The 26,443-nt window shown below is 43.8% G+C and overlaps 4 protein-coding genes across 8 annotated transcripts; 1 reads left to right on the forward strand and 3 right to left on the reverse strand.

The window, feature by feature from the left end:
• Nucleotides 1-1,877: 1,877 nt before the first annotated feature.
• LOC105558072 (ceramide synthase 5) lies at nt 1,878-6,792 on the reverse strand. 3 transcript variants are annotated; one of them, XM_012005576.1, is made up of 8 exons: nt 6,581-6,792; nt 5,353-5,542; nt 4,764-4,881; nt 4,508-4,620; nt 4,090-4,420; nt 3,342-3,460; nt 3,111-3,255; nt 1,878-2,970 (listed from the first exon to the last, which is right to left on the reverse strand). In XM_012005576.1, exons 2-8 carry the CDS (start codon nt 5,529-5,531, stop codon nt 2,848-2,850), a joined length of 1,128 nt encoding a protein of 375 aa, XP_011860966.1. In that variant the 5' UTR covers nt 5,532-5,542; nt 6,581-6,792; the 3' UTR covers nt 1,878-2,847. The 3 variants fall into 3 exon arrangements, with proteins under 3 accessions (XP_011860966.1, XP_011860968.1, XP_011860967.1); XM_012005578.1 differs by lacking the exon at nt 6,581-6,792 and adding an exon at nt 6,369-6,484; XM_012005577.1 differs by lacking the exon at nt 6,581-6,792 and adding an exon at nt 5,879-6,210.
• Nucleotides 6,793-8,945: 2,153 nt separating this feature from the next.
• LOC105558075 (beta-1,4-glucuronyltransferase 1-like) lies at nt 8,946-16,885 on the reverse strand. 2 transcript variants are annotated; one of them, XM_012005584.1, is made up of 7 exons: nt 16,193-16,885; nt 14,718-15,091; nt 13,949-14,300; nt 12,197-12,419; nt 10,254-10,642; nt 9,646-9,847; nt 8,946-9,376 (listed from the first exon to the last, which is right to left on the reverse strand). In XM_012005584.1, the coding sequence occupies exons 3-7, from the start codon at nt 14,287-14,289 to the stop codon at nt 9,164-9,166; spliced, it is 1,368 nt and encodes a 455-aa protein (XP_011860974.1). In that variant the 5' UTR covers nt 14,290-14,300; nt 14,718-15,091; nt 16,193-16,885; the 3' UTR covers nt 8,946-9,163. The 2 variants fall into 2 exon arrangements, with proteins under 2 accessions (XP_011860974.1, XP_011860973.1); XM_012005583.1 differs by lacking the exon at nt 16,193-16,885 and having other exon boundaries at nt 14,718-15,178.
• Nucleotides 16,886-16,919: 34 nt separating this feature from the next.
• On the forward strand, nt 16,920-21,572 carry LOC105558074 (potassium channel subfamily K member 10-like). 2 transcript variants are annotated; one of them, XM_012005581.1, is made up of 5 exons: nt 16,920-18,310; nt 19,824-20,066; nt 20,142-20,474; nt 20,546-20,776; nt 20,932-21,572. In XM_012005581.1, exons 1-5 carry the CDS (start codon nt 17,983-17,985, stop codon nt 21,186-21,188), a joined length of 1,392 nt encoding a protein of 463 aa, XP_011860971.1. In that variant the 5' UTR covers nt 16,920-17,982; the 3' UTR covers nt 21,189-21,572. The 2 variants fall into 2 exon arrangements, with proteins under 2 accessions (XP_011860971.1, XP_011860972.1); XM_012005582.1 differs by having other exon boundaries at nt 20,971-21,572.
• Nucleotides 21,573-22,076: 504 nt separating this feature from the next.
• On the reverse strand, nt 22,077-26,172 carry LOC105558073 (protein tumorous imaginal discs, mitochondrial). Its single transcript, XM_012005580.1, has 6 exons — nt 25,966-26,172; nt 24,294-24,757; nt 23,959-24,222; nt 23,444-23,888; nt 23,002-23,112; nt 22,077-22,157 (listed from the first exon to the last, which is right to left on the reverse strand). Exons 1-5 carry the CDS (start codon nt 26,129-26,131, stop codon nt 23,012-23,014), a joined length of 1,440 nt encoding a protein of 479 aa, XP_011860970.1. The 5' UTR covers nt 26,132-26,172; the 3' UTR covers nt 22,077-22,157; nt 23,002-23,011.
• Nucleotides 26,173-26,443: the final 271 nt, after the last annotated feature.

Below are 26,443 nucleotides of genomic sequence, written 5' to 3' on the forward strand. Positions count from 1 at the left end.
TCGTCGAGGCGGGCCGGAGCTTCGGCCGCATGGCGCAGCCGGCTGCCGGACGTGACGGCCGACGGGGTCTCTCGGGAGGAAGAAGAAGAAAAAAGGGTAGACGCCGCGTCACGAGAGCAACGAGCCTGGGTCACAGTATAACCTACGAAAAAAATGTTCTAATAAAAGTAATTAATGTAATTACTTGCTCCAACGTATAAAAGTATTAACGCGTTATTCGTCAAAACTGCAAATTTTTCGATGTCACACCGACTTTGCACTAACACACGTACAAAAATCCTGTGATTGGTCATAGCTAAAACATGTCGGATGCGCAGTACGGATCGGCGCGAACGTGAAACAAAAGAGCGAGTGGGCATACTGGTTATACTGTGCCTGGGTCGTTTGACGCCGCCATGTTGATCGTATTCCCGCCAATCGCGCCGCGAACCGGCGCGAGGCGCGCGATAAGTGTAAATTTAAATGTAAGTGCGATAGTGCGATATCGCGAATAAGCGCGGAGATGGCGAAACGTCGAGGTTGCGACACCGGAATCAATCGTCAATCTTTTTCTCAAGCGTGAACTCGTGAAAAGTGAAGATTTTGATGACAAATTGAATTCGTTGATGAAATTTTTCACGAGTCTACGCTAGAGAAAAATTTTTATGCATGAGCGTGCATAATTATACATAATTACAAATAAGCACTTTTTCACATAAAAAATGTTTCATATGAAAGCATGTATAAATCAATGAAAGTATACAGAACTGTATAAAATTATATAGACATACATATACAGTATCAAAACTTGAAGATCGATTCATAAAGTATACAAAACATTTATAAAGTATAAAATATGAAAAGTAACGATGAATATAACTGTTATATTCGTTACCGTTACAGTTACAGGAAAAAAAATGTAACGCCGTTACCAATTCGTTAGCAAACAAAAGTAACTGTAACGGTAACAGCGTGACTTAAGTAACGCGTTACTGCCCAACCATGCTAATTACAGCTCTCAATATGCAATTAGACGTTACATGATTGAGACATATGTACATATATGACAATATTTTTTCCATTTTTTTCCCGGGTTGGCTACAGTTTCGGTCGGTGATCCACCTCTCATGGCAAAAGACTGGTTCGCGAGATAAAACTCACCCTGTATATTTGTTCACGTTCATGCATGAAAAATTTTTACCGGGAAAAAGATCCGTGATCGAGTCCCTTATCTCGCCGCGCGCCGCGGAAAGGTGTGTTTCTCTCTTCCCGAAGAGGAAGAGAGAAGGCGGGGACGGTCTTTCGGAGCAATCACGGTGGTGAGGCGATCACCACGGGCCCCCGTCCTTCGTAACTGCACCTTCTGCGTTTTAAATGAGACAGACATATAATTAGATGACGGAGAAATGAAAGACACACACGCCTTACATATAGAACCTTGTTTTCCGTTGCTGCACATTGAACTAGTGCAATAAACTAGACAAGTAGAGGAAAGTCCCCTATTATGAGACAAGTCCTTGATATGAGATAGCGGATGGTTCCACCATAAATTTATTGCCCTTGGAATGAAATCTGTTTGGCGGAAAGTTGATCGTTAGATCGTGTAATCGTTGCGAAAAAAAAAAGAGATTTATGGTTGAATTTGGACGTTGAAAACCTATCTCATATTAGAATCCTATATCTTATAATAGAGGACTCTCCTCTATATTTTTCATTCTAGTTTACTGTACCTACTGTTCACTAGTGCAGAAAACAAGTCTTTAGCGAACGAAATTCTGGCTGCTCGCCAAATGGCGGACGTTTTAAACGAGGAGAACCGTGCGACGATCTCTTGCTTTTTTTTTCTACGCGTATGATGAAAGGGGGCAGAGGGCAAAGAAGCAAAAAACGGGAACGTCTGAGAATCAGCAGGGAAGTTTTATTGTGGAGATACACGAGGATTATGCGTGCCGCTATTACGTAAGAATAATTAATACCGATGATTCGTGAAGATTCGTGCGTAAGTACACAACGTACAATTTACGTAACATTTATTTGGTGACCTATGTATTATATTAAAAAATTGCCTTCTCTGTTAACGACTCGAGCGATGCGCTTAGGCTTAAACTATATTGTCGCAACTTGTGAATTATGCACTGGCGCACAGTTCGAAGTTGAAGTTTCGTGTCGAAAGATGAAAATAAGATAAAATCGTATGTGATTAATAGAAATTTATTATTAATCGAATTACTCTTATGCTTATCAATCACTGACTGACGCTCACAAAGTATACGAAAATAAATAAATACATTTTTGTTCAAAGTAGTTAGGAGATATTAGACTCTGAGAAAATTGACGGAGGTCAGACGCCGAACGTCTTGGCGGCTTTGGTCCATTCTTATCTTAACTAAGCATTAAGAATTCGTTCGGAAAGAAATGTATATTTATAATTGAATTCTTAAATAACGTGGAATCATATAAATTAGCGAATAATCATTGATATTCTCGGGGTATGTCCCTACTTGTTTTTCCTTTTCTTTCTTTCGTTGTCCTTTGTGTATATATACTTGTATATTGTTTATTCTCAAACGCAAATACATGGTTGAAAACTGAGAGAGGATTGTGACAAAGGCGGACTTGTGACGAAGCACTGGATTGCTTTCAGGGAAACACCAATGAAGGGGAAACGGGAGAAAGTATATATTTCAATTTCACGAGAGATTAAATAGGCGCGTTAACGTTAGCGGCTCAGATTACAGGATTAAAGTCACATTCAAGATTTTATTATACTCGTAGGAAGGAAGATTAGCACCTGGCTTGAACGTCCGGATGAATTTTCTACCTTGGAATCGGCTTTTAAGGTAATAGCCTACATAGCATGCACTGTTGTTAGTGGTTTTTTGGTTTCGAATTTGATTTGTTAACGTAATTTGCGTTACTGTTTATGGGAGTATTATTGACCGAAGTGTCGGATACTTCGTCGCTGCTATTACTGCGAATATCACCCTCCATCTGTAATAGTTTTCCCACAAGAAAATATTAGTACGTAGACATGTACGTTCGTTCATTCGTCAATATATTAAAAAATAAATAAAAAGATAAATTTCCAGCGAAAGTGCGTGCGACAATTTATATAAATCAGCAGCACGTACCTGACCAGCGTTGCAGGCGCGATATGCGATCTTAAGGATTAAATAAGTCCAAATTGCGTGGAGAAACAGTAATAAAATTAATAAAGAATTGAAGATATAGTACGCCGGGAACATCGGTACTATCTTAGGCGCCTGTACAGTTGTGCTGTAACATACAATAGAATCAGAATCGGCATAATATAATTTGCAGCCGAGGTACATTCAAATTTGTACACATACACTAATACGTACCTATAAATTATCCAAAATGGATACACACCAATACGCGTTGCGATCCAGAAAAGCGTAAAGAAGGCGAATATACAGTCGCAAACTTTCTGGCAATTTGCATACTTGGCCATTTTTGCCGCCTGCGGAAATCGAGAATGCGATATAAACCGTAATACAAAATTTCCGTGAAATAGCCCATACAGCACAGATGGTTGCAGTTACATTGCAGAAACGTTGCAATCTTGCAGAGACATTGCAGGGATATAAAATTGCAAACTTTCGATAGCAATGTTTCAAAAATAATGAAAATACTATATTTTCTATTTAAAAAATGTTTCTAATTACGAGAATTTTATAATGTTATTTTCGTTGATACCAATAATGCGCGAATTATTAAGTACTTGATCAATGCGGTGTTGCTCGCAATCTCCAGCTATTGCGAAGTGACATAATCTCCTTAGGTTGCTTCGCAATAGCTTGCTGTGTATTGAAAAAGGCCCGGATGCATATGTAATTAGTAAATTCTCTGCTTATGTACAACGACAAATTATTCCAAAAATATTGCACTGCAACATTGCTATAATGTTGCACTGCAATCTCTCTGAGGGCGGGCATTTCAACGTTGCTGCAATCCTCCAGAAACGTTGCAGCAATGTTGCACAACGTTGCTGCAATATTGCAATCTTGCAATGTAACATTTCTGCAATCTTCCTGCAATCTTTCTGTGCTGTGTGGGGGAGCGATCGCGTGCTCCTTCGTGCGGCGTTACCTCCAAGAATATATCCGCGGAATCGTGCACGAGCAAGACCAAACTGCCGATCCTCGTCAGGTTGCCGACCCACGAGAAGCACATGAGCGAAATCGTGGCTATGTGGTGAATAAACATCTGCCAGAAGTCTTTCCTCTTCACATCGAAGAATTGAGAGAAGCTTAATGCCCAGTAAAATGCCATTGACCCCATGTAATACCACCATACGTCATTGGTGACGGGATGATAGGGGTAATCGTAGTAACAGTGATTTATGTCCCAAAGCCACGGTTTGTCCCACAGGATAACAACGCCATAGCAGAACGCAGACGCGTAATAAAAACATCTCCAACTGGAATAGACAGAGATCGCTCGTATGTAGTGTCGATGCGACGTTTATGCGTAATGCGAAACGTCGCGCTAACACGCTATGACTAACCAACTTTCACAGAATTTCGTGAGAGTAGACGGCTTGTCCTGAGAGCGGCGCAGCCGTAGCCATCTCTCCACTTGCCTCTCAGACCAATCTAATTGCTTAGCCAAACCCAAAATCTGAAAACACGGCAGCAAATAATGAGCGAAATATAATGGATTATAAAAAAACTTTCTCCGCATCATCGATCACAGATCACAGGGCATTACTATTAATAATCGACTACACACGATACCAATGATATTCAATTTTTTTTACTCACCTGTTTATACTTGGTTTTTTTACTAAGATATGCTTTTTCTAATATCTCATTGGCTACTGCCTTCTTGCTTCTGCTATTTTTTATACTAAGAAACCTTCCGAAGGGAGCAAAGCAATACCTATTTAAAAAAAAGAAGACGGATCATATCTAAGTATATAAACATGATTGAATGATTAAACTATAATACGGGCTGTCCCAAAATTCGCGCGTACAGAGTGCAAGGCAACTTTTTCCTTTAGCAAAGTTTTCGCTGGTTCAACTTAATGAATGAGTTATCTATGGCGAGAAGAACCGGCGTGCGCTCCACAGTCGCTTATAGCAAGTCCTTGAACTTTTCGCACGCTGTGTTTAAAACATGATAAAAGTTGACCAAATTGATATCCTCTTTTATTATGTAATGTTATCTATGTCTGTTTCTTTTAGCACAAAGAATCGCCTTGCACTCCATGTAAAGATTCGTAGAAACTCTTGAATTACATTCTGCAACGCATTGATCGCAAGCTTTCCAAAAACAATTTTCTTTCAAGGCGAAACGTTTATATCACAAATAAGACAGACTTGTTTATACAACGAGGCCTGAGAAGCTTACCTTTCAAGAGTGTATCTTATTCCTAGGAGAACAAACGCCATGGGCAGCGGGAATATTAAATGCTGATAATTCGCATATTTATTGTCTGCATTCGGACTGATGTCCTCCCACGTGATGTTGGGAGGCAACCAAATCTTCGGCGACCAAAAGGCGGCCGATATATTTAGGAAAATACTCATTTTTCTGTGCCCTGCAAGTATTCGTGGGGGGAGACGATTAATAGCTTCAACGCGTCGGATTGAAAATCGCACGCTCGTTTTACGTCCAATCTAAAACTAAGTCACAGACGACTCGTCAACGCCCAGCCAACACGATACCCAACGAAAGCCAAGTCTCGAAAGAAATCAGGAGCGCGCGCTCACGTCACGGAGATTAATCAACGCGACTCGCCGCGAGTGAGAAATTGAGGAGCACGCGGAAGGAGCCTCCGCGCGAACGGACGCACGGCCGCTCGGCGAGAAGAGAGAGACAGAGGGAGGGCGAGACGTCGGCTGGCGAGAGGAGACGCACACGCGCGCGCACTTACCCGCTCGGGCGCGATCCGAAACGTGCCACCGGGCCCACCGGACGGACGAGAGTGAGGACGAGTTTGCCACGCTCCACTCCACGCTCCGCTCTGCCCGTGGCGGGTGACGCGCGCGTGCGCTACGCGGAAGGGCGACGGCGGGCGCGGAGAGCTAGGACCCGGCGAAACTGTACGCCGCTATCGGCGAGGCGCGGTTGCGACACGGTCGCGATAACGAGCCTGCTCGGCCGCGCGGGCTCTTTTACGGTCACGCCACACCGGCGTCGCGCGAGCCGCAATTACACGTACAGTCTAATTAACGATTACCGCACGACTCCGCCCGCGGTGTATGCGTGCCATGCGCGCGTCGGACGTTTCATTCCGGCGAGGCAAGGATCTTCGCGTCCGATCTCGCGATTGCGAGATCGGACGTTTTCTCCCTCCCTTTCTCTCTCTCTCTCTCTCGCCTCTATCGCACTGTTTTTCACACGGACGTTTTTTCCTCGGCTACCTCGGCCTTATTTGACGACTGGATATCGGCTTTGCCTCCTGACCTCGCGATGTCTGTGTAGCATCGTTACGTGCATACACTACGCTACGAGTTACACACGACTTCTGTCACTTGGGCGGAGGCGGGAGGGAAGAGAGCTGCCGGGGTTACCGGTGATTCATCGCGCGAGACCACGAGATCGCGCCGTTTGGATCGAGCGGCGAGCAACTTACTCGTGTCAGCTGGCTGTCATTCACAGTCGCGTCACTACGTCAGCATTTTCCGAACGGGTATTCTTCAGCGCAGTCACTATTTATACCGAATGTCCGCACTCGAGAGATGTGATAAACAAGAATGGCGGGGGCTAGCGGCCTCTTTCTCTCTCTCTCTCTCTTCCTGCTCCGAAAGGCACACGCCGCGCACGCACTGCAGAAGCGGATCGTTAGAACTGGTGTTAGAGCGCCATTGGTCGCCGGCGAGCGTATCGACCGGCCTCCCGTTAGACGATCGCGACGACCAATAGCGGCCCGCCGCGGCGCGGCCGTTCCGGAGTCCCGGCTGCCCCAATGGACGATTCGAATCGCGCGTGCCTCGCGATTCGCCGATCCGCGCCCAAGAGACACTCGTCGCTTTCCGCCCGCGGCGACTTCGACCGAGCTCCAATCAGCTTAATTGGCGGTTAATTAGTCGGATGATTCGGGCGGATGATCGGCGCGCAATTTATTTAGTTGGAGGAAGCAAAGTTGGGAAAATACCAAGTTCGCCTAAAAATTGTATCAATCCGACCGGATGCTCTGCACAGGCAATTTTCTCTTAAAATCTATCCTGAATATCATGTAATCAATATTATGTAAAAACATAATTTTCCGGGTAAATTTTAAAAGAAAATTCTCTTTATACTTGTATAGTTTACTAGCAAAATGTATGGTAAAATTTCAAAAACTCAAAGAGTTCTCCAAAATGCCACGTTGTCCCACGATTACATGATTTTCAGGATAAATTTGAAAAGAAAATTCTCTTCTCGTGTATATAGTAGCACAATGCATTGGCTAAACGTCGGTCCAATTTGGATTATATCGGGCCAATATTTGGCCATTTCACTGTTCTATCAGGATGACATCTTCCCTATTTAATTGTAAGATTCATATCGGTCCAATTTCATTCGTTACTATCGATTGTATTATTACTGTCGCATGGAGAGACTTATCATTTTTTTTTTATATAACATGTGGGAAAGAGATTAGATTAGAGACACTGAATTACGTATAGTTAGAAGTCCAAGCAATTCTGCAATATTGTTGGATGAATCGTCGATTAATTTAATCAATGATTAACTTCGTCGAGAATAACTCAAGAATCATTTGACGCCAGCAGATAAGTAACCATGATTAAGCAGTTGATCGACCATGACTGGCGGTGTGTTTTTAACACAGAAAATTTATTGCGAAAAATATTACCTCAGCCAGGGTCAAAAACCTGGAACTCCCTACACTCTAGGCGGGGATCTCAACCAATTCGACCACCGAGGCACATTGCATATATTATATAAATAAAATTTGTCGCGAATATTTACTATTACTTTTGTCCACCAACACTTTTGTTCGAACGAAGAGAATTTTTAATTTTCCGTCATTTGAATGGAAAGGAAGTGACAAGACACTCTGGCTGAATTAATGACGCAGGGCTGAATTAATTAATTACACAAACGCTGTTTTTTATACCCAAATATCAAACCAAGTTAGCCCGAAGGTCTTTCGTGTGCTGAACACAAATCCGTCGTCCCTTTTTCCCTAGGACGCCAGAATTCTGAGATATCCTAATCTAAACGTGCAAAAAAGCCATTGTGAGACATATTTGAGTTTATCACGCGTAGAGGAATTTTTTTGCTTACTACCGTTTGTGATATTTTACAGCGCAAGTTTTCCAATATACAATTAAGGTCGTCGAAAAGTATCGGACTCTCCTAGTATTTTCAGTTAGAATGCATTTTGGAGAAAATGTCCGATAGCAAGGTTGTGTGCAGCGGGGAGTAAGATGACGACCTTGACTTTGACCTTGACCATGTCCTTCATCGTCATTTCAAGGTCAACTTAATTTTTTTTAAATGGAACTCCCTACTTTTTCTTGCATATTCTTATCTTGAGAGCTTTCCAAAACACTGTAATTAAACCTTTTTTTCGTTGAGTACTTTTCAAGTTATAAGGGTTTGAAGTTAACAATTTTTTTACACAAAATGTAAAATATCTTGTAAAATATTATTTAGTTTTCGGTAATCATATTGTGCGCGGAATATGCTTACCGAAAACTAAATAACATTTCACGAGATATTTTACATTTTTTTTGCACATTTATATTAGAATATTTCAGAATCCTGACGTGCTAGAGAAAAACGTACAACGGATTCGTGTTCAGCACGTGAAAAACCTTCGGGCTCACTTAGTCCGATCTTTGGGTATAAAATTTGTCGGTCTGTGCTATCGATTATCGTTAATCTTGGATCCATATGATTCTTAAAATTTTAATCAAAGAAAAATTGAAGACACAGACTATCGCTCAACTGAAAGGAATTGTAGGAATACACTGCGCCCAAGACCCTCATTTTCTCAGTAAAAAAAGCCTTTATTTTCGCGGTGAAAAAGCGATTGGTGCCAGCCCGCAGCCTCTCCTAAGTCTAATGTAAAATTCGACGTCACCGAAAAATATTTTTCTATTGTATACGGAAACAGGCACCGTGCGTGTCGAAAGCGGTCCCTTCTTCAACTCTGTTTTTTTTTCTCCGGGAAAGTTCACGTATCGCGCCGGCATTTTGAACTATCTCACTGCGCGCATCTACGATTGATCGGATATCGTTTGATCAGTCGCTTTATCACGCGTTGATAGATCCTCGCGTTCCTCCTCTCGTGCGGCCGGAAGAACTCCTGCGTTGCCGCGCTGATCTTGCGCGCTTTCCGCTTGATTCCCGGAGTATGCACTAAAAAGGCACCGTCGAGCACGACCAGTCGATAATTCAACAGACACATCTCGAACATCTGTAAATACGATATAAATAACAGAACCTCTGAAGGATACGATTATATAATTTTCGGGGTAAATTTTAAAAGGTGCACTTGAGGCGAATCAACTTTTAAAAGTGTCGATTTAATTTACTCTTAATCTTATTTCAATTCCTAAAACTAGCGAAAGATAAAAAGTACGTTAAACTGAGATCAAAGTTGATCCACTCTGGTGGACATGTATGTACATTAGAGAATCACGCGTAAAGTTTCACAATTGCTGAAGGGGATTTCGCCTTGTATACCTGGGCCATCTTGTCCTGCTTGCCCTCCCAAGACATCTCCTCCGTGTAGAGCGGGTCGTCGCGCGTGCCAATAAAGACCGGCTCCCACCTGTGATGCGGATATTCCCTTTTGGTGATGATGAGCGGTCGGATCCTACCCGGATCCGGTCTGATCATCCACCTGGTCAGCCCGGGAAATCGCTGGCAGTGCGGACAGACAAACCTGCGAGGGGCCGATCTCGTCTCCGATCATTAACGCAATTCGCCTCGACATGGATACTTTGTTCGAGTCTCTCACGAGACACGATCGAGAGAAAGTAACTGTGTCGACGATTTTCAAATTTAGGACACTTGCGACGCAAGTCCCACTATACGTAGAGGAAAGTCTCCTATTATGAGACGAGCTTCTAATATGAGATAGCTGGCTTTTCAACATCCAAGTTCAATCGCAAGTCTTTTCTCGCAACGACCGTACGATCTAACAACGAATTTTCCACTAAACAGATCTCACTCCAAGGGCAATAAATTCATGATGGAACCATTGACATGTGATGCTTATTAATTTAGCAAAAACCCTGCTACCTCATAATATAGGGAGCCTGTCTCATAGAGGGGACTTTCCTCTATACCTATGGAAATACACCGCCAGGCCGGCTTGGCAGGCGGCGAGCAGCTCGTGCTTCGTCGCCGGCGGCGGTTCATTGGACTCTATCTCGAATACAGGCACGACGAAGACCACGCCGCGCTTGGGCGGTCTCTGGTGCATCATCTCCATAAAGCCGGAAGCCAGCCGCGCGCTCGGCAGCAGCTCGATGTCCGACACCAACACGCGGGATGTGTTCGCGAGCGTTCTCGCCACGTTCCGGGCGACATTGATGGGATACGTCATCCTCCTCTTCCGCCTCTCGGTCTCGGCCTGCCGCCACTGAAGATCGGAAGCGGCGCAGTCGCCCTGGACGCGACTGATCGCGCCCAGGGCGGGCGGTCGACCGGCCGGAAACACCAGGTGGACGGAAACCTGCCGATCGCCGAGTCATTAAGTAGAAACGTGCGATTACGTTGAATGCGAATTTTTCGGTGTAATTTTGGGCATACGAGAAAAGGGTGGTGAACGTTGAACGTGGAAAACATATATATTGTGCTGTATCTCGTAAAAGAAAAAGAAATGGTATCGAAAGTGTGACGTACATTTAGATCTGTATTTTAAATAGAATTTTATGCTGGACCGATTTGATCGAGAGAATAGGTATGCGTTAATAATTAATAAATAATTATAATCCTATTATGAGATAGACTTCTAATATGAGATAATGGGTTTTCAGCATCCAAATCCAACATTTTCACGATCCAACAATGAATTTTCCACTAAACAGACTTCACTCTAAGGGCAATAAATTCATGGTGGAGCCAACAGATGATGCCTATAATTAATTTAGCAGAAACCCCGCTGTCTCATATTAGGAGCTAGTCACATAATAGGGAACTTTCCTCTATATAATAAATATTTCTAAAGTCAACACGTCATCGACAGCTCATTAATTTTTGAGTTTTTTTTTGCGTATTATTTAACTTAATAAATTTATCACATTGTATATCACGTATTTATCTTTGTAAATTCAGTATATTGGAGATATTTCTTATAATTCAACAATGTTAATTACCGTTTAATCGTAAAGTCTGGATAATTATGTTCGATACCCCTTTCTATTTTTAACAGTATCAGTAGAAAGAATTATTCAACGACGTTAGGCTGGCAGATGTCTTTATTCATTAGATTCCAACGTTTCGACTATACGGGTTGTGGTCCTTTTCAAGGAATTAGATGTTCTACAAGTTAACAGGACATTGCAATTTGGAAATTGTATCGTAAAGTAAATTCATGATGTGATCGATACAATTTCCAAATTGCAATGTCCTGTTAACTTGTAGAACATCTAATTCCTTGAAAAGGACGCACAACCCGTATGGTCGAAACGGTGGAATCTAATGAATAAAGACATCTGCCAGCCTAACGTCGTTGAATAATTCTTTCTACTGTTAATTAACTACTGGCGACTTACACTCTTTCATTGCTTTCTATTTTTGTTTACGAATCATACGCTATTCTTGATTTGATGTTGATCAAGAAGATTCGCATTCCACGCGGATTGGAATGGCTATGCTAATTACAAGCAGGTGTGTCGATATAACGGAATACGCGTCTATCATGCCCGTACAACAGACTTTCATATTAGTTTCTTTCTTGTGTCGCATGTCACGTAAACAATTTCAATCGTAAGAAACATAAAAGTTGAACTAAAGCATACACGCTGCGCTTTATCATGTTTAAGTAAACTGATAAAGTAATTTTCATTAAAAGACTATAATAAATTAACTAACTAAACAACGTTATCTACAAGACACTTGGCCTGTACGCTAATAAAGCGTTCTAATTTTTTTACAGATGACCTAAAAGCGCATATCACGTGGACTTGTTAACGAAAGCGTGAAAACTTGGAGGGTCGACAGTAGGGCGTTGCATCGCGCTAGACACACAGGAGGTTCGCGATCGTGATGAGGAAGTTGAGAAGACCTTGTACATGGTAGGCTCGCAACGACAGGCTCGATCAAGCTGAGCGACAGCGAGGCCGGCGTCGAGGCCTGGCGCGAACACCGCCAGGCTGAGCGGTCCCTCCCACCGTCTGGCGAGCTCCACGATCCCGTAAACCTGGTCGGCGGTGGCGTGTGTGGACAGCGTGACCTGGGGCAAACTGTCCGTCGCTTCGACGGCGCCGAGCAACACGAACGGCAGGACCCTGCACGGAGAAAGAGTTCTCTCTGTCGCAGCAAAACCAGTCAAACTCCGCACTGTGTTGCCCGTATATTAATTTTCATTGTTATAATGGAGGAAGCTTGCTGCGCAAATTCACTTTTCTCTTAAAATTTGCCCGTAAAATTGTGTAACCGTGGGATCTTGAAACACTTTATGACTCTATGTAGCACAGTGCATTGGCTAAATTTGTTGGTCCAATGTTGGTTACATTAGAAACGCATTGACCGATATTGTCAAACGTAAAGCCAATATTGGCTGTGAAATAAATGTTAATTAATATTGCACGATAATAATTATATAATATTAGACATAGAAATCTGTTTAAGTTGTCAGTAATAAATAACAATAATGAAGCTTTTTAGTCGACATTAACCGGCCAATGTTTTACTACAGAAAATTTATTGCGAAAAATATTACCTCAGCCAGGGTTTGAACCTGGACTCCCCTACTCTCTAGGCGGGCGTCTCACCAATTCGACCACTGAGGCATGTCCGGTTGACTGGTTAACGTCGACTAAAAAGCTTCATTATTGTTATATAATATTAGATTTGTACTGGAAGTGCATTGGCCAATATTTTTAACCGTGATAAGAATATTGACCTAAACTTGATACAATATTAGACCAATATTATTGCTGAATAGTCACATAGTCACATCTTACAATATCGAACAAATATATATATTGGGAATACTAGATTTATTATACATCCCATACAGCACAGATGGTTGCAATTACATTGCAGAAACGTTGCAATCTTGCAGATTGCAGTGCAATCTTGCAGAGACATTGCGGGGATATAAAATTGCAAACTGTCGATAGCAATGTTGCAGCAATGTTTGAAAAATAATAAAAATACTTCTATATTTTCTATTTAAAAAATTTTTCTAATTACGAGAATTTTATAATGTTATTTTCGTTGATACCAATAATGGGCGAAATATTAAGTACTTGATCAGTGCGGTGTTGCTCGCAATCTCCATCTATTGCGAAGCGACATAATCTCCTTATATTATAGGTTGCTTCGCAATAGCTTGCTGTGTATTGGAAAAGGTCCGGAAGCATACGTAATTAGTAAATTCTCTGCTTATGTACAACAACAAATTATTCCAAAAATATTGCACTGCAACATTGCTATAATGTTGCACTGCAATCTCTCTCAGGGCGGACATTTCAACGTTGCTGCAATCCTCCAGAAACATTGCAGCAATGTTGCGCAACGCTGCTGCAATATTACAATCTTGCAATGTAACATTTCTGCAATCTTCCTGCAATCTTTCTGTGCTGTGTTGGATTATTTCCCAATATTGCGCCAATATATTGTGCTACTAGGGTACGATAAAATTTCAAAAGCTCTCCCAAAGTTCTTCAAAATGCCACGTTGTCCCGTGATTACGTGATTTTCCGGATAAATTTGACAAGAAAATCCCTCCCGCGTACCAATTAGATGTAGAACGAATTAACATTGCAGAGCGGGACAACGGCGATCTTTCGTAGACGATTGGTCTCTATACCTGTAGGGACTCTTCTCTCCAACTTCGGGACTCCAGGTGAGCCTGGATGCTGGGTAGGAGAGGACATCCGGCAGGCCGTGGTACCACCTGCAGGCACTTTGGTTGCGGGGTTGCCGGCCCGCCATGTACATGCCCGCCGCGTAGGCGGGCGGCCCTGCTGGACCAGCGTCCTGCTGCGAATTCGCGTGGCTACTGTCCAACGTCGGGACCGCGCCGTCATCGCGAAATACGAGGGTCGTCGTCGGCAACCGGAAGTCGCGGCCGAACAGCAGACGGCCGGCCACCAGGAGGGACAGCACTAACGTCGGCCATACTAGCAGCTTGCGAGCGAGGCTGCGCATCGCTTTCTTATCTGAGGATACGTTCGGGCTCTAATTAACTTGAGTCAAAAGTGATCTGTCTCTCTATCCCGAACGTTGGGGATTGAATCCCATCCTTTGTCTCATCCCGAGGTAACAGTTGGATAGAAACAAAGGATGAATGAAACTAAGACGACGTTGGTGAAATTAATCCATCGATAGCCGTAGATTGTAAAACGCAAGGAAGTTCTTGTACAAGCTAATTCAGGTTGATACCATTTACTAAATCTGAAATCGATCTTTTTAGGAGGGAGACGCCCGCAGCGCGAGGCTAAAGTGGATCATCTTACATTGCTCGGCGTTCGGTTCGCCGTCATATTTTTAGCAACGTGGAGGAGGGATTTTGAGGAGAACATTTAGCACGCGATCGACAACGAGTCGGCAGTGACAGACAGCTCGGCTAAACGCACCTCGGTTGTTCCCCGATCTCCTCGTCGATCGAGAACGGCGGAACGATGTTCCATATTACGGGCGGAAGCGGCGAGTCCTCCGGGGAACATCCGCCGTCAAACTGGCTCCGCGACGATGACGCTTAGCGAGGTGTCGGCGAAACTCGCGGATCGATTTGCCGCGCAAACGCACTGGCGTCACTGGCGAACCACGAAGGCGCAACACGCGCGGCCCCGTGATTCCAGGCGGGACAATTGCACGTAGATTTCAGCCTAGATTACGCTCTCCGAGCTGCCCATCGGCGTTCAAATGTATATCTCGCAACATATCTTTATGTCCGTGTCGCGAATGTACTAATAATGTACGCTCATACCTCGATTCACATTGCAAGTGCCTTTTGTATCAAATATTTCAAGTGATGAGGACAATAGCCAGTAACATTTTTCACGCACGAGCATGTGTAAACGTATACAGTGTTATATAAAATTATAGAAATATATTTCTATATAATTCTACACGGTTCTATATAATTTTATAGATTTATACTTTGTACAATTGTACACAATTATATATAATTATAAATAAGCAATTTTTCATATAAAAGCATGTATAAATCTATAAAATTACACAGAATTGCATAGAATTATATAGAAATATGCAATGTAAAAATATGTGTGGGCATGTACCCATACAGCACAGATGGTTGCAGTCACATTGCAGAAACGTTGCAATCTTGTAGAGACATTGCAGGGATATAAAATTGCAAACTTTCGATAGCAATATTGCAGCAATGTTTCAAAAATAATGAAAATACTATATTTTCTATTAAAAAAATTTTCTAATTTTATGTTATTTTCGTTGATGCCAATAATGCGCGAATTATTAAGTACTTGATCAGTGCGGTGTTGCTCGCAATCTCCATCTATTGCGGAGCAACATAATCTCCTTAGGTGTATTGAAAAAGGCCCGGATGCATATGTAATTAGTAAATTCTCTGCTTATGTACAACAACGACAAATTATTCCAAAAACATTGCTATAATGTTGCACTGCAATCTCTCTGAAGGCGGACATTTCAACGTTGCTGCAATCCTCCAGAACTCCAGCAAGATTGCAATATTGCAGCAATGTTGCGCAACGTTGCTGCAATATTGCAATCTTGCAATGTAACATTTCTGCAATCTTTCTGTGCCGTGTGGGTTCTTGTTTTTCACAGGTAATCCGAATCTGCAATAAAAGTATTATGTTCCATTAAAAAACCCCAACTTTGGGTCTAAACAACCCATTTTCGGCTGGTACCGGAAGTTGATTCTATCACCGATCGATAGAGCGTACCCGATTTAGAGGCTACATACACAAACATTAGATTTTTTTTCTTTGGAGCATCCAGTAGGCTTATAAACGGGTGGTACGAGTGGTCTGATACACCCTGTGTATGTATATTTTTTATAATGTACTATACGTTTGTACATGCTCACGCGTGAAAAATTGTTTACCAGGTAACACGTCGAACCAATCGAAGAGAAAAGGTTTTGCAACATCTGACAGCGACAAGGAATAAAATTTTAATTTGTTTTCCCGGACTCTCGTCGTTATATGCGAAATAAATATTTAAACATCGCACGCGAACCTTTCTTGCGCGTTAGACTCCGTTCGCGCGATTTTCAACCGCGTGAAAGCGAAGCACGTGGAGCGAGTCGAGGGGCGAGTGGGATTATATCGAAATATCCTTCGTTACGACTTCGACATAAAATTTCGGAAACGCTTTCCGCGCGCGTCGAGGAACTTTGGACCCACGATCGTCGCGTACTGTGCGATACACGAAATCACATCGAGTGCCGCACGCGCGAAGACAATGTGCGCGCAGATAACAAGGTCAAATGATCGATAATTCAATAAGGGAGCGTTTCTCCAGCGGTATCAGAGATACGTGTGTCGCAAGCAGAAGACGCTGCTCGCACGTGCGCGGGCAAACGATAAAAACTCTATCGGAAGTCCGCGAGATAAGTTTGACGTTACACATCAATTCCGAACCCTCATTATCGCCGAGGCTGATTATTGCGTATTACAAGAGTCGGCTATAAATTGGCGTATCGCGTGACGCGTCATAACAGCCCTGTCGTGGTTGCGGCCATGGTATCGAACGGGCGCGGGTCTCGGCGGCGCGCGATCACGCAGGATCCATCGCGGGAGCATGTCTAATCGAGGGTAGGACACGTGTGCAATTAGTTATAGACAGAAAGCGCGGCGATAGGGTCGTCGTCATCGATTCCCAAGGCCGCGCTCTAATTTTAGCGGTTCGCGGGGGAGGAGCGCCGTGTATACGTGCACGTATACACAGCGCGCCGCTTCCGGTTCGTGCCGCGGTGCAACGCGCCGAATGCACCGAGATCTCCGCGGCTCCAGTAGCTCCCAGAGCCTCCGAGATACCGAGTCGCCGCCTCCTCCGCGCCTCGGTTCCTTATCCGTACGATTGGCGGGCGGGCAAGTTTCGAAACGCACCGTCGGGACTCGGTGTCGCGAGGTCGGATAAAGTGTGTGTTTACGAATATGTAATCGAGGGTCATTCATAAACGCGGCTGACGCGTGATTTACAGCCGCGAGATACACGATGGCACGTGTGGATTAACAAGTTAAACATTGCCCATAATTTGGTGTATTACGTATTCAACAGCGTATAGAGATAGCGATGTATTATTAATGGAACGTAAAGCATGTTTCCGTGCAAAGCTCATCGATCCGACTCCCCGTGTACATACGTGCCTATGAATAAGCAAAAGAATTCCCACGAGGAGTAGATAAATTGAAGTTGTGACCGGCGGGAAAAGTTTATCAAGATCGAAAGGTCGGGTATAGCCGCGGACCAAGTAACTACTTGTACGATGATTAAATGCCTGGCGCGGCTGGCTGACTGAAAATAAACGCCGCTGTCATTACACACGGGACGGAAGTAAAAGATCGAGCGACAGATACGTTAGCATAAATCCCTTCCGCGTAAAATCGAGTTCAAGGACTGCGCTCGAGCGAGTAATCGGAGCGTAACGTTTCCCCGGGGTAAACCAGACAGGGGAACAGCTGGACGGGACGCCACGCGGGGGGATGAATCGATTCAACAAGTGCTCGGGGACGTCGCGGTCCAGTTGGCGGAAATCGCTCGCGATACGTGAGGCACGGAAGTTCTCCCTGTTGCGTGAAATATGAACAATCGTGCGATCGACCGGGAGATCGCCGGGAGCGATCGTGGAGCCCACGGCGGTTATAGCGCGGCTCATCTTGACCTTAGCCGATGGACGTGCCCCTTTTCCCGCGACCGCCGGCCATTGGGGGCGTCGCGACACCCCTCGCAATCAGTGACGCGCCGAGCGTCGCGACGCTACCACGTGCCCCGGCACCCGTTGCGCCGCGCGTGCGATATGCCGTGCCCCTGCGAGCCCCCTCGGCCACCAAGAAGCGGCGTCGCGTCTCCCGGAACTTGGTCCATCCGCGGGTCAAGACCGCCACCCTCGGCAAGGATGCTGCGCGCCGTCGCGTCACTGAGCTGAGCGTGAGGATGACGGAGCGCCGCGCGAAGGACGACGAGGGGGACGACGATGACGATGTCGTTTGCGGCATCGGTAGATGTTACTTGAGTTTCTTCAAACTTCGTTTCAATTGACGGACATTTTTTTGTACACCGAAAAATTGTCTCTTCACATTCACCCTGAAAATCATGCAATCGCGGGAAAACGTAGCGCAAGGTCATTTGGCATTAATAAAGTAGTGTTGTGCCTCTCTCGACGCAGTCGGGGCACGGGATGTGATTCGGGATCGTTTGCCGGGTTCACACAACGACTCTAGGTCGACGATTCAACAACCGTTTAAATAAAAAGTCTTCTTTATTCAAAACTAGTATAATTCTCGCACTCGCGTTAACCGTATCGTTACTTAATTCAGATTGACCCGCCTTCCTTCCTTTCCATTCCATTTTATATCAATCGCGCTTGGCCCTGTTGTCAGGCCGCTTATTGTTTAGTACTTAAGCAGTTGTTCCGTTAGCAACTGTATGCGCGGCTTCGATGGTTTCGTACTTTGCTCCGGATACTCGTTTTCGTCGCATGCGGCAGGTGTTATCTGCTACCTTGCCGCGTGCGAGGTCGTTGTCTGATGTGCGGTATATCGCACTCATGACAGTAGTAAAAAAACTATTATTCTTACATTATTGGAGATGCTCGAAGTGATGTCCGTTTGCATCGATGCAACGTTGCAACCGTTGAATTCCTGAAGCACGTACACTTCTTAACACTTCCGGACTGATGGTTGATATTAATTCATATTCACATGCGTGAAAAATTTCTTATCGTGTGAAATGTGTGGTAAAATTTCAGAAAACTCGCATAAAATTCTTCGATAAACCATTGGACTCGCAAAGAAGATTCGCATAATAAAGGAGTACAAATATGCGAATAAAACCCAGCAACTGAAATCAATTCAAGCGTCATGAGATTGTTTAATGAAAAATATTCCCTATTGGGGAAAATATTGGCGCGACAATGTAATCTTTATAAAAAAATTAAAAAATTCTTCGAAATGCCGTGTAGTCTCACTCACGATTACATGATTTTCAGGGTGAATTTTAAGAGAAATTTCTCTCCGTGTACTCGATACAACAAAAATAAAATGTTAAAAATGGAAAGAAATTTTGAAATGAATTAAATACATTGTAATTTGTAAGCAGCTCGCAAAGTGTTCTTAGGCGACCGGTATCTAATATTCGTGTAAATAATTGAGGCTGTAAATGAAAAGGCTTTGAAAGAAAAGTATAATCGTCGTATCAGTAGTTATGCATGCAGGAAGAGATAGAATAACTTTTTCAGCAACGCACATGTGTTACAAAGTTCCAAGCAATCGATCAGAAAAGTGTTTTACTAATACAGCCATCATCGTGAACGTAAAGAGAAATCGATTTGACGTGACATTTTCTCCGGTGATTGAAGAGCAATCATTCCTCAATCGACTTGACATACTGCGCGGCGTTTTAAATTTTAAAAAAGACGCCGGCAATTTGTCGGAGGCTGTTGCAAAATATTATAAATTTTCTGTCGTACATATACAGATGCCTCTCTGCTTATGTAAAACGTTCAAAAATAGAAATCACGGACACACCGACCACAATATCCCCGGAGATCTCGCCCCGCTTGAAAAACGGCGTAATACGGACGAGGAAATGGACAAAGTCCGTAACTGTCCAGACCATAGAGGGATTACCGTTGCGCTTGAGGTTTCTGCCGTCCCTCAGAGACATCGAGGAGGACAACGGAAATTCCGCGGGCAAGTCCTCGAGATTTTGGAAGTATCTGAGATTTTTGGGACGACTGTCGTTGTCGCAGCTCGGTACGTACCAGCTGAAATTTGTCGTGTAATTAAATAGATTTACTACATTTACAATTGATTCTAAATTCGTCGCAGGTCTCCTGTGGCTGCTCGTGATATGGACGGTGGCGGGCGCGGCGGCGTTCTGCGCCACGGAAGGACCTCGCGAGCGCGAGCAGGTCGTGTCGCTGAAGAGTATGCAGAAGGACCTGGCGGTCGGTCTGGCGACGGAGTTGCGACAATTGCGGACGGAGCAGGAGCAGGATGTGGAGCCGCTGTGGAGCGACAAGGTTCGCCAGTACGTGGCCAAACACGAGCGAGTCCTCTTGATCGCCGTCAGCTCCGGCTACGGCGAGGGTGGTAACGGCGGACAGCTGTGGACGTTTCCCGGCTGCGTGTTGTTCGCTATATCGCTTATCACCACTTTAGGTGTGTTAACCGCGGCCAATTATAAATCTTTCTATTCACGCCTTCTCCTCTTCCTCCCCTGAATTTTACAGGCTTCGGCGCGCCGGTTCCGCGCACCACCGCTGGTCGCACGGTCGGAGTGATTTTTGCAGCCATCGGCATTCCCGCGCATTTCCTACTTATACTGAATTTCGGCCTCACGGTGGCGTTTTACCTACAAAACTATGCGTCCGCCAGACGAAGCGTGCAGCTTAGCAACACAGAATCCAGCTATTCCAGACGGATGCCAAGGTGGATCAAAATAATGTCGTTCGTTGGTACAGGTAAACCTTTCACCACGAGCCTATAAAGAAATTCGTCTCGCGTTTACAATTTGTTTCACAAGAGTCAGTCAAAATACAAAAGTGTGAAAGTGAATAACAATTGAACGATACAAAATGAATGTACGATTCAAGAGACTTTGGAATTTCCATTGTAGTCGCTTACTATGTTTTGGGGGTGCTGTGCTTTGGCATAGCACGATCGAGACCGATCGCAGATAGTCTACTGTTTCCGTTGGACTTCACTGCGGCAGGCGGCCTCTCTACCACTGCCGGCCACGTGCGGATCCTGTACGGCTTGTACCTGGAAGGTGCTGTCACTATCGCGGCGATAGTGGTAGCTATATTGCGAGTATCAGCGACGCAAAGCCTTACAAACGTTGGATTGAAGTACGGCCTACTGACTGAAGCTTAATCCGTTTAACATTTTTTCAGTTTCTCGTATGTGCATACACAATTCGTCAATATTCTGTCATCATGTTATCACGATCTACCAAACTCAGTATTTGTAAACCAAGTTGACGAATAATTACAAGCTATCCTTGACCTCTGGATTATCTGTAATTACACAATTACAAAAAAAAAATACAGATCACGCAGATATGAACGTTTTCAATGATACACACTTTATTTCGCAAGCTAAAACGCGCGATAGCTACGTAGCCAAACGAGATAGGCAATATCTTCGTGTAGCCAAACGTTTTTTTATATGATTCATGTAGATGAAACGTCTGCTCTCGAGAAGAAAAATAAAGAATCCACAAAAAAGAATAACTGCACTTCTAGGTATACGCAAAGGGATACGTCTTGAGCAGAGTTTATTTTACAAATATACATTGTCTCGATCAAGATTAACAGATAACAGCTATATTTATCTTCATGTACACTTTATTTAAATAAGATGTAACAAAGACAAATTTGTACGCTACGATAGTACTGTACAGCTATGTGTTATCTAAGGCGGCATCAGACAGCATCGCTTATTCGCTCGCAACGATAATCATCGTTTTCTTTTAACTTGATCGAAAGTGTACATCATTTCAGGCCCAAACTCCCATTTGTAATAATTTGCTGGCGTGTATATACGATTTACTTATTTATGGTAGTAACGTAACGCGAGCGGTATCCTCTAGATCGCTACGGATTGCTTTAGATGTCCACGATTATTGGGGCACTTTCTGTCGCTGCATTCCAGGGTTAGCGTCATTCTTGCTATCGATGTCCGACGTATCTTTGGTAAGCATGGGCCTATTATTGAGAGGTTTGTCTCCTGGATGCTCGGGCTCGGAAGATGAAGACTGGTTTTCGCGGTTAGGCATATTTCCTAACGCTACTCGTATAGACTCCACCAAGTGCAATGGACCTGAATAGCATTCTTTCGTACCTGCGAAATTTACATCGGTATATTTCCAACATCTTTTGCCGGGATGCATACATGAATGTTCAAGACCCGTAAAATCAACTAGTTTTCTTTTAATGGTAACTTGAAATTACGAAAAATTATTCTTGTTGCGAGACATTTTTACCATGAGAGATAATGAACTTCAAACATAAAAAATGTAATTGAATATCCTTTGAGGTTGGTAGGAAACAACGTATAATTAGAGAATTGGGGAATGGTTTAAGCCTGATGTACAATGTGTTCTTTGCGTCTAGAAACATTCTATTTCGTAGTCGATAAATACGTTTCAAAAATTCGTGCAAGTTGATAAAGAACCCCTACATAATGAAATATAGTCTATTCCGAACCAAACAAATATATATCGAACCAAACAACTTTTGTCTGAAACATTTTTCCTAATATGCTTCAGAGTATTTCCAAACAAGACCCGCGGAGCCCAAATTTTCTATGTTTGACTGGCTGTAGCCCAGTAACTAGCCATTATTTAAGTTTGAGCCCATTACATTTTTTGTTCAGCAGGTCGTAAGCTACAACACATATGAAAACTAGCCAATTTAACCGAGATCCAATTTCCTATATGATTAGTGCGGGGTTCTTGTATGTTATACAATCGCGTACATTGTCGACAAGTTTTTTAAGCGTCTCGATTAGTTGATATAAAATAGAATATTTCTTGGTGCAGAGAGCACATTGTAGATTAGGCCTTGCAGTTTTGTTCACAAGCATTCCGATCATTCTAGTTATAATTATAGAATATATATATATATCGTGTGTTTACAGTAAATGCGTCATAGACACAAATTATGTTCCATCTGATTCTACTTACAATTCATTCTCTATCCAAATATAGCTTTTTTAATTTTTCCAAGTAGACCATCATTCTGATCATTTTGGACCTCTCGCCTCGCTTGAGTTTGCGTCTTTGGACCTGACGTGCCTAGAAAAAACATTGAGGCTACTAGTGAACAAGACTTTACTTGAAAATCTTACACTGAATTAGTTACATATTAAGTCCCACTCCAATTTCCGTTATCGCAAAAATTTCGTACAAGAATTTCTTTCGTTTCATTTCGAGAAACGCCAATGAAACGCCTTTGTAACATTGTAACATATTTTATTAAATTAGTAATAGCAGGTACACAGGGGAAAACTCAAGCGACGCATAATCCATGAAATATTCGACGTTACAAACAAACGTATGTACAAATCGACAGACAACTCGAGACAAGATATTAAAAATGATAATCTATTTCAACGTTTGTCCTTACCGTCCGTCTTATACGTTACACCGTATACACTGCCGGGAGTGTTGGTCTCGAGTTCGGCGTACGCCTGAAACAACGCCCGCTGCTTTTCCGTCAATTGCTTGGGCACGGTGATCTTGACATTCACGTAATGATCACCGTAGCCCAGTCCGTCGACCTTCTTCAGTCCCTTGCCGTTCAAGCGGATTCGCGTATGGGAGGACGTGCCCGGCATTATTTGTATCGTCTGATCCTCGTACACGCCTTCCACTCGAATCGTACCGCCCAGCACCGCCTGCGCCAGCGAGACTTCCGCGTCGGTGTGCACGTCGGGCCCGTCACGGCGGAAGTACCGAGACTTCTCCACGCGGAATGTCACGAATATCTCTTTGTTGCCCATCGCCATACGGATCGTTTGGCCGTCCTCTACTCCGGCTGGGACCGGCACCGTTATTTTTTTGCGTTGTACCTGAAAATGCGATTAGAATACAATTTGTGCAACGACGAGATAATCTGCGGGTGTAGAAACACTCGCGCACCGTTTGTCCCTTCGCGTGGCACTCCGTGCACGGGAACTTGATGTGCATCCTCGTGCCTTGGCAGTACCGGCAAGTCGAGCTCATTACAAAAGGACCGGTGGCTATCGTCTCCATTCCCGTACCGTCGCAGTACTGACACTTCGCCGGCTTGGTTCCTATCTCGCAGCGCGAACCTCCGCACTTCGGACAGGCGTCTATTACGTTCACGTTGATGTCCTTGTTAACGCCTCTGGCGGCTTGGGAGAACGTCAAATTCATTATCACCTGTAACGAGAGGGGAGCGTTACCGGCACCTTGCGTCAATCGGGGGAAACATACGAATCGTAATCGCGCACCTCTTGAGCCGCACCGAAACCGTACTTGGTTTCCGTAAAGTCTTCGAAATCGTTAAAGGCCCCGCTTTGGAATCCGGCGTCGCCGAATATTTTTCTAAATAGCTCCTCGGCATTGATGGTCGACCTGTACTGCCAGTGTTGACTGTAGTTTTTGGGCCCACCCTGACCGTGGCCCATTCCCATACCCATTTGCTCCGAGGTCGCGCCCCACGTATCATATTCCTTTCTCTTGGTGTCGTCGCTTAACACCTCGTACGCCTCGGAAACTTCTTGGAACTTCTTGTTGGCGTCCGGATCTCCCTTATTCGTGTCAGGATGATACTTCTTCGCGAGCTGATAATAAGCCTTCTTTATGTCCTTCGCCGCGGCGTTCTTGGAGACGCCCAGGATCTCGTAATAGTTGCGTTTTAACAGTCTACTTGTTAGGTGTATGGCCCTGTGTTGCTGCGCTATTCTCCCTACGTCTGCAATGGACGTTGTTTAAGTCTAATTATGACAATGTATTGTACAAGCAAAGATAATTATTGAAAAAAGCTATAGAGCAAATTAACTTCTCCATCGTAGGTCAGTCGACGTTTATTCGGATACAAGTGCAAATAGTACTAGTATATTTTATTGATTCCCCTTAGGGTTACAAGGCGTTTTTGAAGGAACGTGCCCAAACCTTTTATAACACCTCTCTCTATATCCACTTCGCTATGTGGCGATCGAACGAAAAACCAACAATGTTTTTGTTTGGTTTTGAACCCGGGTCTTCGGATTACCAGACCAGCGCACAATCCTCTGCGCCACGATCGCCACTTACAAGTGCAAATAATAGCATCCAAAGAAAAAAAAGAACTGATTTTCTAGAATAGATCTTTGCACGAGAAAAATGGTAAAAGTCAGAAATAAAGAGTTTTCATAATTTATCAAGTCAAAAATGTACATATTTTTAACCAAAAGTGTATACATTTTAAGTGTCAAGAAAAGAATCAGCGCAAAGATTATATCTTACTTTTAAAAATAGTAAAAGCAAGAAATGTTTGACGAGTTTTCAAATTATGGAGAAAAATCTATCAAGAAAAGAATAAAAACAATTTGGCAATTCAGTTGCGTTTGGAGCAGAGGTTCGATCTGAAAGCAGATTGAAAATTAAAAATTGTTCCACAATATTGTTTGACTTGTTACTTTTCTAGTACGGCAGCGACGTATTACTTTCCCCATATCTACAAAGGTTTGAAAACTTTCCGTTGTTAATATATAAAGTAAAATGACTCGTAGAAATATCAGAGTGTCTAAAAATATAGAATGGATCAGCTCTGATATGTAACAGTTGACATTAATATAAATATTTATACAGATAGACAATGGCATTCTGAAGGAAAAAGCTCTGACTTCCTAGAACAGTCCAGTGTATACCAGTCATGTAATATATCACAACCATTATACATGCGATGCTGATTTGCAGGTTATGTCAGCGCATTGAGAAACCGCGTGCACGCGGCGGGTGTCTCACGACGGGAAACGTACGGCGGATGGAAATTCGCACGGTCGAGGATGGGAGCGACGACACGACGGGCGAGGAGATTGTTGACAGGCCAGCGAAAGTGCCGCGGGTACGGAGTTTCGTCGGAAAAATGAGAATGATGTAATACAGCGAGGTTCGTATGCGCACGAGGGTGTATCTTACTTTTGTCGCTACTCCAATCGACAGCAGACGCGACGGTCACCACGTATCGCTGGCACGCGCTGCATTGCCGCAAAACGCTGCGCGAGAACTTATTCAGCTTATTGTTCCCGATAAGGTTGATGGTCCTCGGGCGAAGAATCGCGGCAAGACCCTTGCCGGTCGCCATGTTGCGCGAGAAGACGCACGCAGTGCATGGCCACGGCAGGAAGTATAAAGCCTGTCGCACAATGCCAGGCAACAGGCAATAGGAAATAGAATTTTTGACGCGCTGGATTCGTCGGACATTTTCTTCCAACCAATCCAATGCGTCAGAAATTCTATGGCCTGCTGCCTGGCATTGTGTGGTAGGCTTAAGTCTTAAGAAATTAACCAATCATATTTATTTCCCTCACCCTCATCAGATGTGCTACTGTGATTGGACATTTGTATATTTATTTCAAGAATACAAGAATAAAAGTACAAAATAATCGACATCTCA

The sequence above is a fragment of the Vollenhovia emeryi genome, unplaced genomic scaffold, assembly GCF_000949405.1.
Source record: "Vollenhovia emeryi isolate VEMERY1.0 unplaced genomic scaffold, V.emery_V1.0 DF939385.1, whole genome shotgun sequence".
Classification (NCBI taxonomy): domain Eukaryota; kingdom Metazoa; phylum Arthropoda; class Insecta; order Hymenoptera; family Formicidae; genus Vollenhovia; species Vollenhovia emeryi.